Source organism: Erinaceus europaeus, chromosome 18 (genome assembly GCF_950295315.1).
Source record: "Erinaceus europaeus chromosome 18, mEriEur2.1, whole genome shotgun sequence".
Taxonomy (NCBI): Eukaryota; Metazoa; Chordata; class Mammalia; order Eulipotyphla; family Erinaceidae; genus Erinaceus; species Erinaceus europaeus.
The window spans coordinates 21,445,686-21,462,591 of NC_080179.1; the positions used below are offsets into that span (position 1 = coordinate 21,445,686).

At 43.3% G+C, this 16,906-nt stretch overlaps 1 protein-coding gene across 3 annotated transcripts in view; it reads right to left on the reverse strand.

Annotated features, from left to right (window-relative positions):
- Window positions 1-16,906, reverse strand: part of KLHL23 (kelch like family member 23) — a 49,043-nt gene that overhangs the window by 7,405 nt on the left and 24,732 nt on the right. Inside the window, exons 1-2 of one of the 3 annotated variants that reach the window (XM_060177747.1) lie at window positions 14,150-14,585; window positions 12,052-13,266 (exon numbers count right to left, since the gene is read on the reverse strand). In XM_060177747.1, the coding sequence (XP_060033730.1) occupies window positions 12,052-13,264 (1,213 nt within the window). In that variant the 5' untranslated portion in view covers window positions 13,265-13,266; window positions 14,150-14,585. Of the gene's footprint in view, window positions 1-12,051; window positions 13,267-14,149; window positions 14,586-16,906 lie in introns of those variants that run through there. The other 2 variants (XM_007539299.3, XM_060177746.1) reach the window with 2 other exon arrangements.

The following is a 16,906-nucleotide window of genomic DNA, read 5'->3' on the forward strand; positions in this document are numbered from 1 at the left end:
TCTTACTACAAAAACCACAGTAAATGGCAGTAGACTTTTACTTAGGCTTTAGTAGGTTGGATTTCAGCCGGTACAGATGAGAAGAAAGTATCTGGAATACTGGGAAAGATAAGCACTAAAACTCACTGGGAATGGTCAAGTGGCCCAGCTTGATTGTGGCATAGCTGGTGGTGGTGAGGGAGTTCGTGTACACGTAGATGTGTGTGTGTGTGTGTGTGTGTGAATTAAAGCTGACAGCAGGGTAAGAATTTGACAGCAAACTAAGAAATATGGACTTAACAGGGGTCAGGTGGTAGTGCAGTGGGTTAAGCACAGGTGGCGCAAAGCGCAAGGACCAGTGTAAGAATCCTGGTTCGAGCCCCCGGCTCCCCACCTGCAGGGGGTTCGCTTCACAAGCGGTGAAGCAGGTCTGCAGGTGTCTCTCTTTCTCTCCTCCTCTCTGTCTTCCCCTCCTCTCTCCATTTCTCTCTGTCCTATCCAACAACAACGACATCAATAATAACTACAACAATAAAACAGAAGGGCAACAAAAAGGGAATAAATAAATATTTTTTAAATTACAAAAAAAGAAAAGTAACAGATGTTAACCAAGTTTACAATAGCTGCTAAAATACTTGAACTCTCCCCGTTTCTTTTGTAGGAGAAAAGTCACAGAGATGATCCTAGGTAAAGGAGCCGAAACCAGTTAAGTAGTGGAGAGTCAAAATCAAGTAGAGTGAAAAAACCAGAACAGCCACAGAAACAGACTTGAAGTCACCTTCTCCCATGGCTGGGTGGTAAAGCACTTGGCTGAGTGCATGTGTTTACGTGGTGCAAGGACCCAGGTTCAAGACTCCAGTTTCCACCTGCAGGAGGGAAACCTTATGAGTGGCAAAACAGTGCTGCTGGTGTCTTTCTTCCTCTCGGCCTCTCTATTACCTCCTTCCATCTCTCTGTCCCTCTATCTAATAAATAAGTAAATTGTATATATATATATAGATAGATAGGTAGAGAGAGAGAGAGAGAGAGAGAGAGAGATCTCCCATTCTACTGCTGAACTTTCGGGTGTGTAGAGAGCAGTCGATATTAAATAAGAAAGATATTTCTGGGAGGAGGTGGTGGCACACCTGGTTAAGTGCACATGTTACAATGCTCAAAGACACGGGTTCAAGCCCCCAGTCTCCACCTGCAGGGGGAAAGCTCCACAAGTGGTGAAGCAGGGCTGCAGGTATCTCCCAGTCTCCCCCTTACTCTTGATTTCTGGCTGTCTCTATCCAATAAATAAATAGAGTAAAATTTTTAAAAAAGGATTCGACTTCCGGAGGCGGAGCTACAAGCAGCAGATCGCTTTCTCTCCTCTCCTCTCCTCTCCCGGATCAACTAGGAATACCAAAGGAGACCACCCGGACCGAAACAAGACAGGACTAGAATGACCACAGAAACCCAGTAAATCACCCGTGAGTACAAACACGCTTGGCTGGTGACAGAGAGGAGAGAGAGGCCTAAGGAGAGATTAAGTGACTGCTAACAGTTCGACAGTTTGTCAGTGGAGACACCACCTCCAGTCTGCTCCACCAACAAGGGGACAGCTGAAGGGAGGAAAGGACTCCCCAGAGACTCACCAAGTACAACTCTGAGTCTCCATTGCTACTACCCTCAGAATCTGGAGCAGCAACAGGGAGGGACACCAGGGCACAGAGATCTAACCGGGAAACTCAGGAGAAGACCTATACCTCGGTGGCATAGCTGAAGGGCTGTGAAAGTCTCTTTGCATAACCACTGGATTATCTCTGCCACACCCTGCTTTATCTCTTGGTCAGCAGTCATTGATTAAGCCAAGAAGCCTATTGATAGTTTAAAAGCCCTCAGGCTACCATAGCCTACAGGGGAAAAAAAAAAGGCTTTTACACCACTGAACTCCAACTCAGGGATTGAAAAACCTCTTAACTTATATAAAATGGTTAAAACAACAAGAAAAAAATAATGGAGACTCGAACCAGGACAAGAGTCCAGCTAAAAGTCCTCCAGAGGGCGAAGCACAAAACAACGAGTTCAACATCCAAACATTAGCTAAGGAAATAATAACAGGAGTGAGTAAAGAATTTGAAAAAATTGTAATCAGAACTGCAGGAACAACAAATGAGAATATGGAAGAAAATTCTAATAATCTCATGGTTATTAGAGAGCTGAAAGCTGAAACTGCTGAGCTAAGAAGGCAACTAGCTGAACAAGCTAAAACAGTATCAGAGCAGGGCAACAAAATAGATGAACTCCAGAAAGCAGTAGAGGGCAGAGAGAATAGAATCAATGAGGCTGAAGACAGAATTAGCAAGATTGAAGATGAATTAGAGACAACTAAAGAAGAAGTAAGAGATCTCAAAAAGAGATTAAGAGATGCTGAAAACAACAACAGAGTCCTATGGGATGACTTCAAAAGAAACAATATACGCATTATTGGCTTACCAGAGGAAGAAAGAGAAGGGGAGGAAGAAAGCGTTCTCCAGGCCATAATAGCTGAAAATTTCTCTAGTCTAGACAACACCAAAGACATAAAGATTCAAGAAGCCCAGAGGGTCCCAAACAGAATTAACCCAGACCTAAAGACACCAAGACATGTCATACTTAGATTGGAAAGGAATAAGGATAAAGAAAGGATCCTCAAGGCTGCAAGAGAAAAACAAAGAGTCACCTACAAAGGAAAACCCGTAAGATTAGCAGCAGACTTCTCCATACAAACACTACAGGCCAGAAGAGAATGGCAAGATATCTATCGAGTGCTCAATGAGAAAGGCTTTCAGCCAAGAATACTATATCCTGCTAGACTGTCATTCAGACTAGATGGAAGCATCAAGACCTTCTCAGACAAGCAACAGTTGAAGGAAGCAACCATCACCAAGCCTGCCTTGAAAGAAGTTCTGAAAGGTTTCCTATAAACAAACAGACCACCACAAATAGAACATATATCAAAACACTCTAAAACTCTACAAGAATGGCGTTAAAATATCTTCAATCTTTGATATCAATAAATGTGAATGGCCTGAATTCACCTATTAAAAGACACAGAGTAGGAAGATGGATCAGAAAACACAACCCAACAATATGTTGTCTACAGGAAACTCACCTAACGCAACAAGACAAACACAGACTTAAAGTGAAAGGATGGAAAACTATCATTCAAGCCAATGGCCCACAAAAAAGGGCAGGAACAGCTATTCTCATATCTGACATGATAGACTTTAAAATACATAAGATTAAAAAAGATAGGAATGGACACTACTTAATGCTCAGAGGATCAGTCAATCAAGAGGACTTAACAATTATTAATATCTATGCACCCAATGAGAAGCCATCTAAATACATCAAACTTCTACTGAAAGAGCTACAGCAATATATTAACAGTAACACAATCATAGTAGGGGACTTCAACACCCCACTATCTCAACTTGACAGATCATCCAGGAAGAAAATCAGTAAAGACATAAGGGAGCTAAATGAAGAGATAGATAAACTAGAACTATTGGACATTTTCAGAGTCATTCATCCCAAGAAACTGGAATACACATTTTACTCAAATCCACATGGATCATTCTCAAGGATAGACCATATGTTAGGCCACAAAGACAGCATCAGCCTATTCAAGAGCACTGAAATCATCCCAAGCATCTTCTCAGACCACAGTGGAATTAAACTAACACTTAACAATCAACAAAAGATTAGTAACAGTGCCAAAATGTGGAAGCTCAACAGTACACTTCTTAACAACTTCTGGGTCAAAGAGGAAATCAAGGAAGAAATCAAAATGTTTCGAGAGTTCAATGAAAATGAAGACACAAGCTATCAAAATACTTGGGACACAGCTAAAGCAATCCTAAGAGGGAAGTTCATAGCTATACAAGCAAACATTAGGAAACAAGAAAAGGCACAAATAAACAGCCTGATTGCACATCTTAAAGACCTAGAAGAAGAACAACAAAGGAACCCTAAAGCAACCAGAAGGACAGAAATTACTAAAGTTAGGGCAGAAATAAATAACATTGAGAATAGGAAAACCATACAAAAGATCAATGAAAGTAAATGTTGGTTCTTCGAAAGAGTAAACAAAATCAACAAACCTTTAGCCAGACTCACAAAACAAAAAAGGGAGAAGACCCAAATAAATCGGATAGTAAATGAAAGAAGAGATATCACAACAGACATTGCAGAAATTCAACATATCATGCGAGGCTTCTATGAACAACTATATGCCACCAAGTTAGAGAACCTGGAAGAAATGAATGATTTCCTAGATACCTACCAACTTCCAAAACTAAGTCAAGAGGAAGTGGATAACATGAACAGGCCCATCACAGCTAATGAAATTGAAACAGTTATCAAAAATCTTCCCAAAAATAAAAGTCCTGGACCAGATGGTTTTACAAATGAATTCTACAAAACTTTCAAAGAAGAACTAATACCTCTACTTTTAAAAGTCTTCCAGAAGATTGAAGACACTGGAATACTCCCTGCCAGCTTCTATGAAGCCAACATCACCCTGATACCAAAAGCAGACAGGGACACAACCAAAAAAGAAAACTACAGACCAATATCTCTGATGAACATAGATGCGAAAATATTGAACAAAATTCTAGCCAACTGGATACAGCAGTATATCAAAAAAATTGTTCATCATGACCAAGTGGGGTTTATCCCAGGCATGCAAGGCTGGTTTAATATACGTAAATCAATCAATGTGATCCACCACATCAACAAAAGCAAGACCAAAAACCACATGGTCATATCAATAGATGCAGAGAAAGCCTTTGACAAAATACAACATCCCTTTATGATCAAAACACTACAAAAAATAGGAATAGATGGAAAATTCCTGAAGATAGTGGAGTCTATATATAGCAAACCTACAGCCAACATCATACTCAATGGTGAAAAACTGGAAGCATTTCCCCTCAGATCAGGTACTAGACAGGGCTGCCCACTATCACCATTACTATTCAACATAGTGTTGGAAGTTCTTGCCATAGCAATCAGGCAGGAGCAAGGAATTAAAGGAATACAGATTGGAAGAGAAGAAGTCAAACTCTCCTTATTTGCAGATGACATGATAGTATACATGGAAAAACCTAAGGAATCTAGCAAGAAGCTTTTGGAAATCATCAGGCAATACAGTAATGTGTCAGGCTATAAAATTAACATTCAAAAGTCAGTGGCATTCCTCTATGCAAACACTAAGTTAGAAGAAATTGAAATCCAGAAATCAGTTCCTTTTTCTATAGCAACAAAAACAATAAAATATCTAGGAATAAACCTAACCAAAGAAGTGAAAGACTTGTATACTGAAAATTATGAGTCACTACTCAAAGAAATTGAAAAAGACACAAAGAAGTGGAAAGATATTCCATGCTCATGGGTTGGAAGAATTAACATCATCAAAATGAATATATTACCCAGAGCCATCTACAAATTTAATGCTATCCCCATCAAGATCCCAAGCACATTTTTTAGGAGAATAGAACAAATGCTACAAATGTTTATCTGGAACCAGAAAAGACCTAGAATTGCCAAAACAATCTTGAGAAAAAAGAACAGAACCGGAGGCATCACACTGCCAGATCTCAAACTATATTATAGGGCCATTGTCATCAAAACTGCTTGGTACTGGAACATGAACAGACACACTGACCAGTGGAATAGAATTGAGAGCCCAGAAATGAGGCCCCACACCTATGGACATCTAATCTTTGACAAAGGGGCCCAGACTATTACATGGGGAAAGCAGAGTCTCTTCAACAAATGGTGTTGGAAACAATGGGTTGAAACATGCAGAAGAATGAAGCTGAATCACTGTATTTCACCAAATACAAAAGTAAATTCCAAGTGGATCAAGGACTTGGATGTTAGACCAGAAACTATCAGATACTTAGAGGAAAATATTGGAAGAACTTTTTTCCGCATAAATTTTAAAGACATTTTCAATGAAACGAATCCAATTACAAGGAAGACTAAGGCAAGTATAAACCTATGGGACTACATCAAATTAAAAAGCTTCTTCACAGCAAAAGAAACCACTACCCAAATCAAGAGACCCCTCACAGAATGGGAGAAGATCTTTACATGCCATACATCAGATAAGAGTTTAATAACCAACATATATAAAGAGCTTACCAGACTCAACAACAAGACAACAAATAACCCCATCCAAAAATGGGGGGAGGAATTGGACAGAATATTTACCACAGAAGAGATCCAAAAGGCCGAGAAACACATGAAAAAATGCTCCAAGTCTCTGATTGTCAGAGAAATGCAAATCAAGACAACAATGAGATATCACTTCACTCCTGTGAGAATGTCACACATCAGAAAAGGTAACAGCAGCAAATGCTGGAGAGGATGTGTGGTCAAAGGAACCCTCCTGCACTGCTGGTGGGAATGTCAATTGGTCCAACCTCTGTGGAGAACAGTCTGGAGAACTCTCAGAAGGCTAGAAACGGACCTACCCTATGACCTTGCAATTCCCCTCCTGGGGATATATCCTAAGGAACCCAACACATCCATCCAAGAAGATCTGTGTACACATATGTTCTTGGCAGCACAATTTGTAATAGCCAAAACCTGGAAGCAACCCAGGTGTCCAACAACAGATGAGTGGCTGAGCAAGTTGTGGTATATATACACAATGGAATACTACTCAGCTGTAAAAAATGGTGACTTCATCGTTTTCAGCCGATCTTGGATGGACTTGAAAAAATCATGTTGAGTGAAATAAGTCAGAAACAGAAGGATGAATATGGGATGATCTCACTCTCAGGCCGAAGTTGAAAAACAAGATTAGAAAAGAAAACACAAGTCGAACCTGAAATGGAATTGGAGTATTACACCAAAGTAAAAGACTCTGGGGTGGGTGGGTGGGTGGGGAGAATACAGGTCCATGAAAAATGATGAATGAAATAGTGGGGGTTGTATTGCTAAATGGGAATCTGGGGAATGTTATGCATGTAAAAAAAAAAAAGAAGAAGAAGTAGAAATGCAAAGCAGAAATTGACTGAGTTTGGAGTATGGCACCAAAGTAAGAAAGCAGAAGTATACTAGAGTTTGCAGTTTCCCTAATACTTCCTCTCCACTTTTCCAAGCTTTGGGTCCATGATTGCTCAACAATTTGTTTGGCTTTGTATGTTAACTCTCTTTTCAGTCACCAGGTTCCAGGTGTCATCAGGATGCCGGCCAGACTTCCCTGGATTGAAGACACCACCAATGTGTCCTGGAGCTCAGCTTCCCCAGAGACCCATCCTACTAGGGAAAGAGAGAGGCAGACTGGGAGTATGGACCGACCAGTCAACGCCCATGTTCAGCGAGGAAGCAATTACAGAAGCCAGACCTTCTACCTTCTGCAAGCCCTCAACGACCCTGGGTCCATGCTCCCAGAGGGATAGAGAATGGGAAAGCTATCGGGGTAGGGGGTGGGATATGGAGATTGGGCGGTGGGAATTGTGTGGAGTTGTACCCCTCCTACCCTATGGTTTTGTTAATTAATCCTTTCTTAAATAAAATAAAATAAAATAAAACAAAAAAAAATTTAAAAAGAGATACTTCTGCACTATCAAAGCTAATATGCTCTTCTGTGATGAGGTTCATGACAGTAATGTCCAGCATTTCCTGAGTGCATACTCTGTAGCTAACACAACTCTAAATACTTCACATGCATTCAACCCTCCGATATGCAGTGCTGTAATTCCCATTGTATGGCTGGCAAAACTAGGGTACAGGGAGATTGAACAATTTGCCCTCAGTTCACCAGCAAGCAGTGGGAAGTTGGATGTGGACCCAGGCAGGGAGTTTGGCTTCAGAAGCGGTATGCCTGATCACAAGGCCATTCAGCTTTTCAGGCTTCCTGCTTGTCATCCAAGATCACACCAGGTCAGATTCTCAGACCAGGTCAAATTCCCACACTCTCACTAGTGTTAAAAAAGAAACAGAAAGGCCTGGGAAGAAACCTTTGGGATAAAGTGACACAAAGTTGGTAATAATCTACCAGCTGCTTTTGTGCAACTAGCAATGAGTAAATGGAATTAAATATGATTCTAATTTAACTTCCAGTAGGAGGGAAGGAATAAAAGGCTAACATAGTATCAACCACAACAGAGAAAATAGTGTTTACAGACCTACTGAGAAACAATTATAGTTGTGTGAGAACCACATGAGGAGGGTATGGAATCTGCCCTTCCTTAGCCTAAGAGACAAGACTTGAATCACAAGAAGCAGAGGCTAATTATTTTCACTTTTGAGAGAATGTTATTTGTTACACCCTACAGGGACAAAACCTTTCAAGATTTTAATGAACTACTATCTTTCTACTAGAGAGAAAAGATCAGAAAGATCAGCTGATGAGAATAAGGGGGGAAAAGACATTAAAAAGGAGAATGCAGAATAAAAGGTTTAATTTCATGAGCAAATAAAAACAAACACTATTAAAACTAGCCAGTTTTCTCTCTCTTTAACCTTTGACTTAAATAAAATTTTAAGACTCCAAACAAGATTTAGACTCAACACAGTCTCCAGAGATACAATATACCGTCTTCATATCTATGAGATATCACATATATGAATGATATTTCCTTTTTTTTTTTGCCTCTAGGGTTATTGCTGGGGCTCGGTGCCTGCACTACAAATCCACTGCTCCTGAAGGCTATTTTTTCCCCTTTCGTTGCCCTTGTTTATTGTTGTTTTTTATTATTATTGTGTTGTTACTGCTGTCGTTGCTGTTGGATAGGACAGAGAGAAATCGAGAGAGGACTAGGAAGACAGAGAGGGGGAGAGAAAGACACCTGCAGACCTGCTCCACCGCTTGTGAATCGACCCTCTTGCAGGTGGGGAACCGGGGTCTCAAAGAGGGATCCTTGCGCGGGTCCTTGTGCTTCGAGCCATGTGCACTTAACTAGCTGTGCTACTGCCCGCCTCCCCCCTTTCTTTAATATAAATCCTGGGACTGGGAAAATCGCTAGCTTGGATAGTGTGCTACCCACATTCAAGCCGACTGTCAGTGTTATTTCTTTCTCCCTTCTGTTTCACTCTTTCTATTTGGAAAAAATCAGCCTGCAGCAGTGAAGCTCCAGAAACAACAAGAAAAAATATAGATTCCATTATTTTTTCTTATTAATTTTGTTGTTGTTGGGGCTTTATCACTCCAGGTTAATTTTTTCGGAAATAAACACACACACATACACAAAAAGACCATAGTACTAAAGTTTCCTCCAATAAGTGGGGAGCTAGGCTCAAACCTGATATGCTCTGTGTACAGAGCATAGCAATCATACTAACTACTAAGCTATTGTGAGCTATTTTGCCAACCCTTTAGAAGACACTTTATTTAAATTTCTTTTTTTTTTTTCTTCCTCCAGGGTTATTGCTGGGCTCGGTGCTGAAGGCACCGCTCCTGAAGGCCATTTTTTCCCCCTTTTTGTTGCCCTAGTTATTGCAGCCTCGTTGCGGTTATTATTGCCATTGTTGACGTTGCTTTGTTGTTGGATAGGACAGAGAGAAATGGAGAGAGGAGGGGAAGACAGAGAGAGGGGGAGAGAAAGATAGGCACCTGCAGACCTGTTTCACCGCTCGTGAAGCGACTCCCCTGCAGGTGGGGGGCCGGGGGGCTCGAACCGGGATCCTTAGGCCGGTCCCTGCGCTTTGCGCCACGTGCGCTTAACCCACTGCGCCACCGCCCGACCCCCTAAAGTTTCTTTTTTAATCTTTATTAATTTATTGGAAAGAGACAGCCAGAAATCAAGAGGGAAGGGTGAGACAGAGAGGGAGAGAGACAAGAGAGACACCTGCAGCCCTGCTTCACCACTTTTCGAAGTTTTCCCCCTGCAGGTGAGGACCCTGGGCTCAAAGTCAGGTCCTTGCACATTATAACGTGTGTGTTCAACCAGGTGCACCACCACCCGGCCCCGAAGACACTTCTGTTTTTCTCCTGAGTAATGTAATCTAATCACACATCTATCAGACAAGTTGAGGATTGCTATGCTATGTCTTCACTTAAATGTTTTGTGCTGGGAGTCGGGCTGTAGCCCAGCGGGTTAAGTGCAGGTGGCGCAAAGCGCAAGGACCGGCTTAAGGATCCCCGTTGGAGCCCTGGCTCCACACCTGCAGGGGAGTCGCTTCATAAGTGTTGAAACAGGTCTGTAGGTATCTTTCTCTCCCCCTCTTTGTCTTCTCCCATCTCTCTCCATTTCTCTCTGTCCTATCCAACAATGACAACAATAATAATAACTACAACAATAAAACAAGAGCAACAAAAGGGAATAAATACTTAAAAAATGTTTTGTGCGACATCATTCATATAATCCACCATAGTTCCTAGATAGCATTCCAACATGATTATTTATAATATATATATATATATATATATATATATATTTTTTTTTTTTTTTTTTACCGGAGCACTAATGAGCTCTGGTTTACAGTGGTGCAGGGGATTGAACCTGGGATTTCGAAGCCTCAGACATGATAGTCTGTTTGCATAAGCATTATGCTATCTACCCCTGTCCTATTTTTTATATTTTTTAAACAAAAGTATTACTCAACTGGCTTATGGTAGTGCTGGAGACTGAACCTAGAACCTTGGAGTCTCAGACATGAAAGTTTGTTGAACACTGTGCTTTCATGCCTAAGGCACCAAAGGACACAGGCTAGATCCCCAGCACACCATAAATCAGAGCTGAGCTGTACTCTGGTTAAAACCAAACTACCGGGCGTCAGGTGGTGGCGCAGTGGGTTAAGCGCAGGTGGCGCAAAGTGCAAGGACCGCCGTAACGATCCCGGTTGGAGCCCCCGGCTCCCCACCTACAGAGTAGTCGTTTCCCAAGTGGTGAAGCAGGTCTACAGGTGTCTATCTTTCTCTCCCCTCTCTGTCTTCCCCTCCTCTCTCCATTTCTCTCTGTCCTATCCAACAACAACAACAATAACCAAAACAATGATAAAAACAAAACAGGGCAACAAAAGGGAAAAAAATGGCCTCCAGGCGCAGTGGATTCATGGTGCAGGCACCGAGCCCCAGCAATAACTCTGGAGGCAAATAAATAAAACAAACAAACAACTACTGTGCTATTTTCCCCAGCCCATGATAATTTTTTCAAATGGGAATTGAGGAGGTAGCTCAACCACAGAGCAAAAGTTATGCACACAGAAGGCCCTGAATTTGACTCCCGGCATGTCCAAAAATGGTAGAGTGGTGCTCTGACTTCTCTCTCCATAAAAAAAAGAAACTACTGAAAAATTCTGCCATTACCATACCATGGATGGACATCAAATGTATTATGCTACCCAAAATAAGTAACATATAGAAAGTCAAGAGGGTGGGGTCCTGGAGGTGGTGCAGTGGCTAAGGCACTAGACTCTCAAGCATGAGGTCCTGAGTTCAATCCCCAACAGCACATATACCAAAGTGATGTCTGGTTCTTTTTCTCTCTCCCCCTATCTTTCTCATTAATAAATAAATAAAATGTTAAAAAAAAAGATAAGGGGAGCAGGCAGTGGCAAACCTGGTTAAGTACACATATTACACTGTGCAAGTACCTGGTTTAAAGCCTCTGGTCCCTATCTGCAGGAGGGAAGCTTCACAAGTGGTGAAGCTGAACTGCAGGTGTCTCCTTATCTCTCCTTCCCCTCTCAATTTCTCAGTCTTTATCCAATAATATTTTTTTTTAAGAATTAAAAAAAGGGGAGTCGAGCGGTAGCTCATCAGGTTAAGCATAGGTGGCGCTTAGAACAAGGACTGGCATAAGGATCCCGGTTCGAGCCCCAGGCTCCCCACCTGTAGGGGAGTCACTACACAGGTGGTGAAGTAGGTCTGCAGGTGTCTTATCTTTCTCTCCTCCTCTCTGTCTTCCCCTCCTCTCTCCATTTCTCTGTCCTATCCAACAATGATGACATCAATAACAACAACAACAAAAACAAGGACAACAAAAAGGAAATAAATATTTTTTAAAAAACACAACAACAACAAAGGTTGCTTGCAAGAGAAATGAGATTTCTGATCTAACGTAAGTCATAAAAAAAAACTAGAATAAACATACCCATACTTACCTTTTATCATATTTGCAATAGGAATCCATTTCTCTTTTAATGGATCATAGAACTCAGCTTCTTCTGCGGGAGCCCCTTTCCTGTAACCGCCCAAAGCATAGACACAGCCACCCAAAGTGACTGCACAGTGGTAATACCTGGCATTGAGCATTGGTAAGCCTTCTGTCCACTCATCACTTTCACTGTTATAGATCCACACTGTGTCAAGAGCTTCTATGTTATCCGTCCTATAGCCACCAGTGACATAAATATTGGGTCCCAGACATGTAACACCATAGCTCTCTCTAGTATAGTCTGGTATTTCTGCTCCTTGTATCCAGACATTTGTCATAGGATCCCATATGTGAACTTCCGATAAAGGATGCCAGTAATAGCCTCCAACGATATACATCGTGGCTGTGGACCTCTGGGAAATCTCCTTATGCATGGGATTTAATGAATTGTATATCAGAGATCTTATCTTATTTTCAGTTAGTAGACAGCTTCTCTGAAGGCCTAAAGCTGTTTTTAAATACACTGGATCTATATCTATGTTGACATAGCTCAACAGATTATATAGGCATTCAACTCGATTCTCTATATCATGAGCCGTCCACTTAATAACTGGTTCTATGATAGCTTCTTCTTTCCAAACACTGAGATTCTTCCTAGACAAGATAAAGAGAAATTTTTCAAGGCTAATATCCAAAAATTCTTCCTGCTGCCATACTTCCTTAAACCTTGAACACAGAATTCTTCTAGATTCCTTCTCTAGTTCTGGACATACATGGAATTCTGCAAAGGAGTGCATTCCAATACAGTTATCAATATCCAGATGCCTTACCAAAAACTGCTCACAAGCTTTCTTTACTGAAAGAAACTGTAGCAGGTCTGCTGCTTCAAGCAGACTTTGAACATTTCTTTTAGTTATTTCAATTTGGGAAGTGTAGGCATAATTTACAAGGCCTTCCAAAATATCATGGTGGATGCCAGAGATCTTTATTTTATTTTTAAATTTTTCTTTCATGTCAGCTGTGAACATTGCCTTAAAATAATTGCTGCAAGCAGCTAAAACAGCTCGGTGACAATGGAAGATCATGCCTGAAGGGCACTGAAGGGTAATGTCTGTGAATAATCCGTCCAAGTAAAATGTCCTGAATGCATCCAGAAAATCCACTGGATGTGCTGAATCCTTGAAAAGATAAATATAATCTTCTTGTCCTTTCAGGGCCATGGCTGCAAATAAAAAAACAAATAAATTCGTTTTTGAGATTGCTAACTGCCTCAAATAATCAACAGTAGGATGTTCCAATCATTATGACGATTGACTACATCGTATATACTCCCAAACTAGGCTCGGTTCAGCATTACAAGAAAAAAAAAAGTCAAATGTGGTAGCACTGTTTCGTCATTTTTCATAATTTCTATGATGGTCAATTTAAATTCAGATGAACTCTGATCCTAAAATGAGGCCCCCAGAATCTCCACTAGTCCTTTGAAGAAAACTGATTTGCAAGCACATTGCCCTCATCTCCGGAGTCTGCCTGGGGCTGGCGGGCCGAAAAGCCCACACTTGGCAAGCCGATGGTCGGAGGATTAGATTAACTCGGCTCCATTCCACTTCAACCTTTCTCCGGAGCTCTGTCTCCCTTTCACATCCAGTTGCCAAGAGAGAAATAACTGAATCATAATCGGACAAGAAGAATTCTCGGGAAAAGGAAACACTCTGTTTCTCTGCTTCTGGAAGGAGAGAAAGGAAAGCCGCCGGTTCACAGCCCCCAGGCCCAACTAGCACCTCCCCGCAGCTGCCGCAGGGGCTTCCGCGCGCCCCGGGCCCAGGGTTCCCGCGCGGAGGGCGCCCCGCCCCGCCCCGGGCCTGGTGCCGGGACTCCGCTCCCAGGCGCCGCGCGCCCGCCCCGGCCCGCGTCCCTCTGCTCCTGCCCCGCACAGGTGTGGGGAGGGCCCCGCGCGGCCCCGGTCGCCCGTCCCGCAGCCCGCGCAGCCATTGTCTCTGCGCCTCCGCCGCGGGCGTGCTCGGGAGGCGGCGGGGCTTCTCTCTCCCGCGCCCGCCTCCGCTCCCTCTCGTCTGGCTGCCGTCGAACCGCGGGTCCTCACGCACCTACCTCCGGCGGCGGCTCCCGGGCGCTGGGCTGGCAGGCGGACTAGCGGCGGACGGGGGCGGGGGCGCCTGCGGCCCCACTGACCATCTTTGGAAGAGGCGCGGCGGGGGCCGCCTGCTAGCGCAGCTCTAGCTCACAAGCGGCTCCTATTTTGGCGCCCCGGCTGCTCCCCGCCTCCAGCCCAGCAGCCCCCCGCGCGTCTCGGGCGCGGGGCTCCTCGGGGAACTCCCGGGTGGGGGGCCGCGCTGGGGGCAGGGGCGCGGAGGGCGAGCGTGCGGCTGCGGCCCCTCCCGCGGCTGCCCTGCGGCAGGTGGGCCGACTTTCTGGGGGAGACTGTCAGGGCCGCGAGCTGGATGCCCTCCGCTCTGATCTGTCTTCGCACACCCGAGCGTTCTCTCCCTGGGCAAACTGTTTTAAGTCCTGAAGTTAGACCATATATGGAGTTGGGGGTGCGCGCGCACGCGTGCACGCTCCCCCTCCTTCAACCGCTCTCACTAGCTCCAGCCTTAGTGGTGGAGAGACGGAAAATGTGTAGAGAACGCCACTAACCTAACTGCCTGGGCTTAGGGTTGCCTTTAAAATGCTCGAAGTAGGGCTGTTCTTCCCCACTGACGCCCAAATGCTTGCAGTAGAGCACACTGGAGGGAGCCGCTAGCGCTGACATGCACGCTAAGGGTAAACCTAGAACTTAAGAGAAAAAAACTGATAACAGGTCTGTGGATTCGGGTTTCATCGCTCAGAGAGAATTTTCTAGAAGACTAGAAAGGTGCAGTGCTGGTGACAGCCAGCCCAATTAAATAAGGATGACCATGTATTGTACTACACCAGAAAGTTCATTTTCTTTTTTTTTAATATTTATTTTATTTATTTATTCCCTTTTGTTGCCCTTGTTGTTTTATTGTTGTAGTCATTATTGTTGTTGTCGTTGTTGGGTAGGACAGAGAGAAATGGAGAGAGGAGGGGAAGACAGAGAGGGGGAGAGAAAGACAGACACCTGCAGACCTGCTTCACCGCCTGTAAAGCGACTCCCCTGCAGGTGGGGAGCCGGGGTTCGAGCCAGGATCCTTATGCTGGTCCTTGTGCTTTGCGCCACCTGCTCTTAACCCGCTGCGCTACCGCCCGACTCCCGAAAGTTCATTTTCTTGACCCAACAGAAGCTAATACCAAAACATTCATTAAAAAAAATTCATTTTTCATTCATGCATTTGCAGTATTTTACTACCTTCTAAGTGTCTGATGAAGCTAGGAACTCATAATAGAGTAGTAGATAGTTCGAAGCTTTCATGATGCTTGAAAGTAGCCTCATTAAGGCAGAAAGGGGAGCAATACCATGGACCTGAAGTGTTTCTGTGTGGCCTGAGGACAGAATATATGAATTGCCAATAGCCAGACCATGTGTTGACAACAGAACTCTGAACCGCATAAGAAACCCAGGAAGGGGCGGGGGTAGATAGCATAGTGGTTATGCAAAGACACTGTCATGCCTGACGATCCGAAGTCCCAGGTTCAATCCCCTGCACCACCATAAGCCAGAGCTGAGCAGTGCTTTGGTGTTTCTCTGTGTCTTTCTCTCTCTGCATCTCTCTCAAAAATAAATAAAATATACTTAGAAAAGAAAAGAAACCCAGGAAGTCAAACCACAAACCTGTACAGCAATTGGACCACAACAGTTCAAACATGGGCAATGATGCCAATTCCTTTCTGTTTACTCCTAACATAAGACCAGCCAGAGAAAGCCAAATGTGTCCTCTAAACCAATCACACAAAATATCCTGTTTCTTTCTTTCTTTTTTATTTTTCCCCAGAGGGGTGAACCTCTGGCTAAATATCCTGTTTCTAGTAGCCCACCTCCCACTTTCCCAGGCCAACAACCTCCAATTAAGTACCAGAGATCTCTATTTTAGATAGAAACAGAGACAGAATGAAAGAGACCTAAACAGGGAAGCTTCCCTGAGTGAGGGTGGGGAGCTGACTGGAACCTCTCCCAGTGAACTTATTTGGCTCACCAGAAGGTGTGTGTGTGTGTGTGTTTGTGTGTGTGTGTCCTTCCCTCCTTTCACTTTTATTTATATATATTTTAAAATGTTTATTTATTCCCTTTTGTTGCCCTTGCTTTATTGTTGTAGTTATTATTGTTGTAGTTGTTGTTATTGATGTCATCGTTGTTGGATAGGACAGAGAGAAATGGAGAGAGGAGTGGAAGACAGGGGGGGGGGAGAGAAAGAGACACCTACAGACCTGCTTCACCACTTGTGAAGTGACTCCCCTACAAGTGGGGAGCCGGGGGCTCGAACCAGGATCCTTCTGTCAGTCCTTGAGTTTTGTGCCACCTACGCTTAACCAGCTGTGCTACCACCCTAATCCCCCTCCTTTCACTTTTATCAAGTCTTCCCTCCCCATCTGCTTTACAGTCTCTGTGAAAAGTCAAGCTATACTAACTGCTCTCTTACTATAGTAAGATCTGAATAAAGAGTATCTGTTTGCTCTCATTTGATGGTGTAATTAAACTACACTTGTCAGGTTATCTTAATTATATCATGTGGAATGCTGGTTATGTAGCATTCCACAAACACCACAACCAGCCAGACTTCAGATTTATCTGCTAGGAGAATTAGGGATCTCCATTTTACCAAGAGCATCAGGTTTTCTTGTTGTTATTGTTGTTTTCACAGAAGAATGAGAGAACAAAAAATGAATACTTTAGTATCTCAATATCTGGAAAACAGCTTAAATGAGAACACAAGTATGTAAGATTA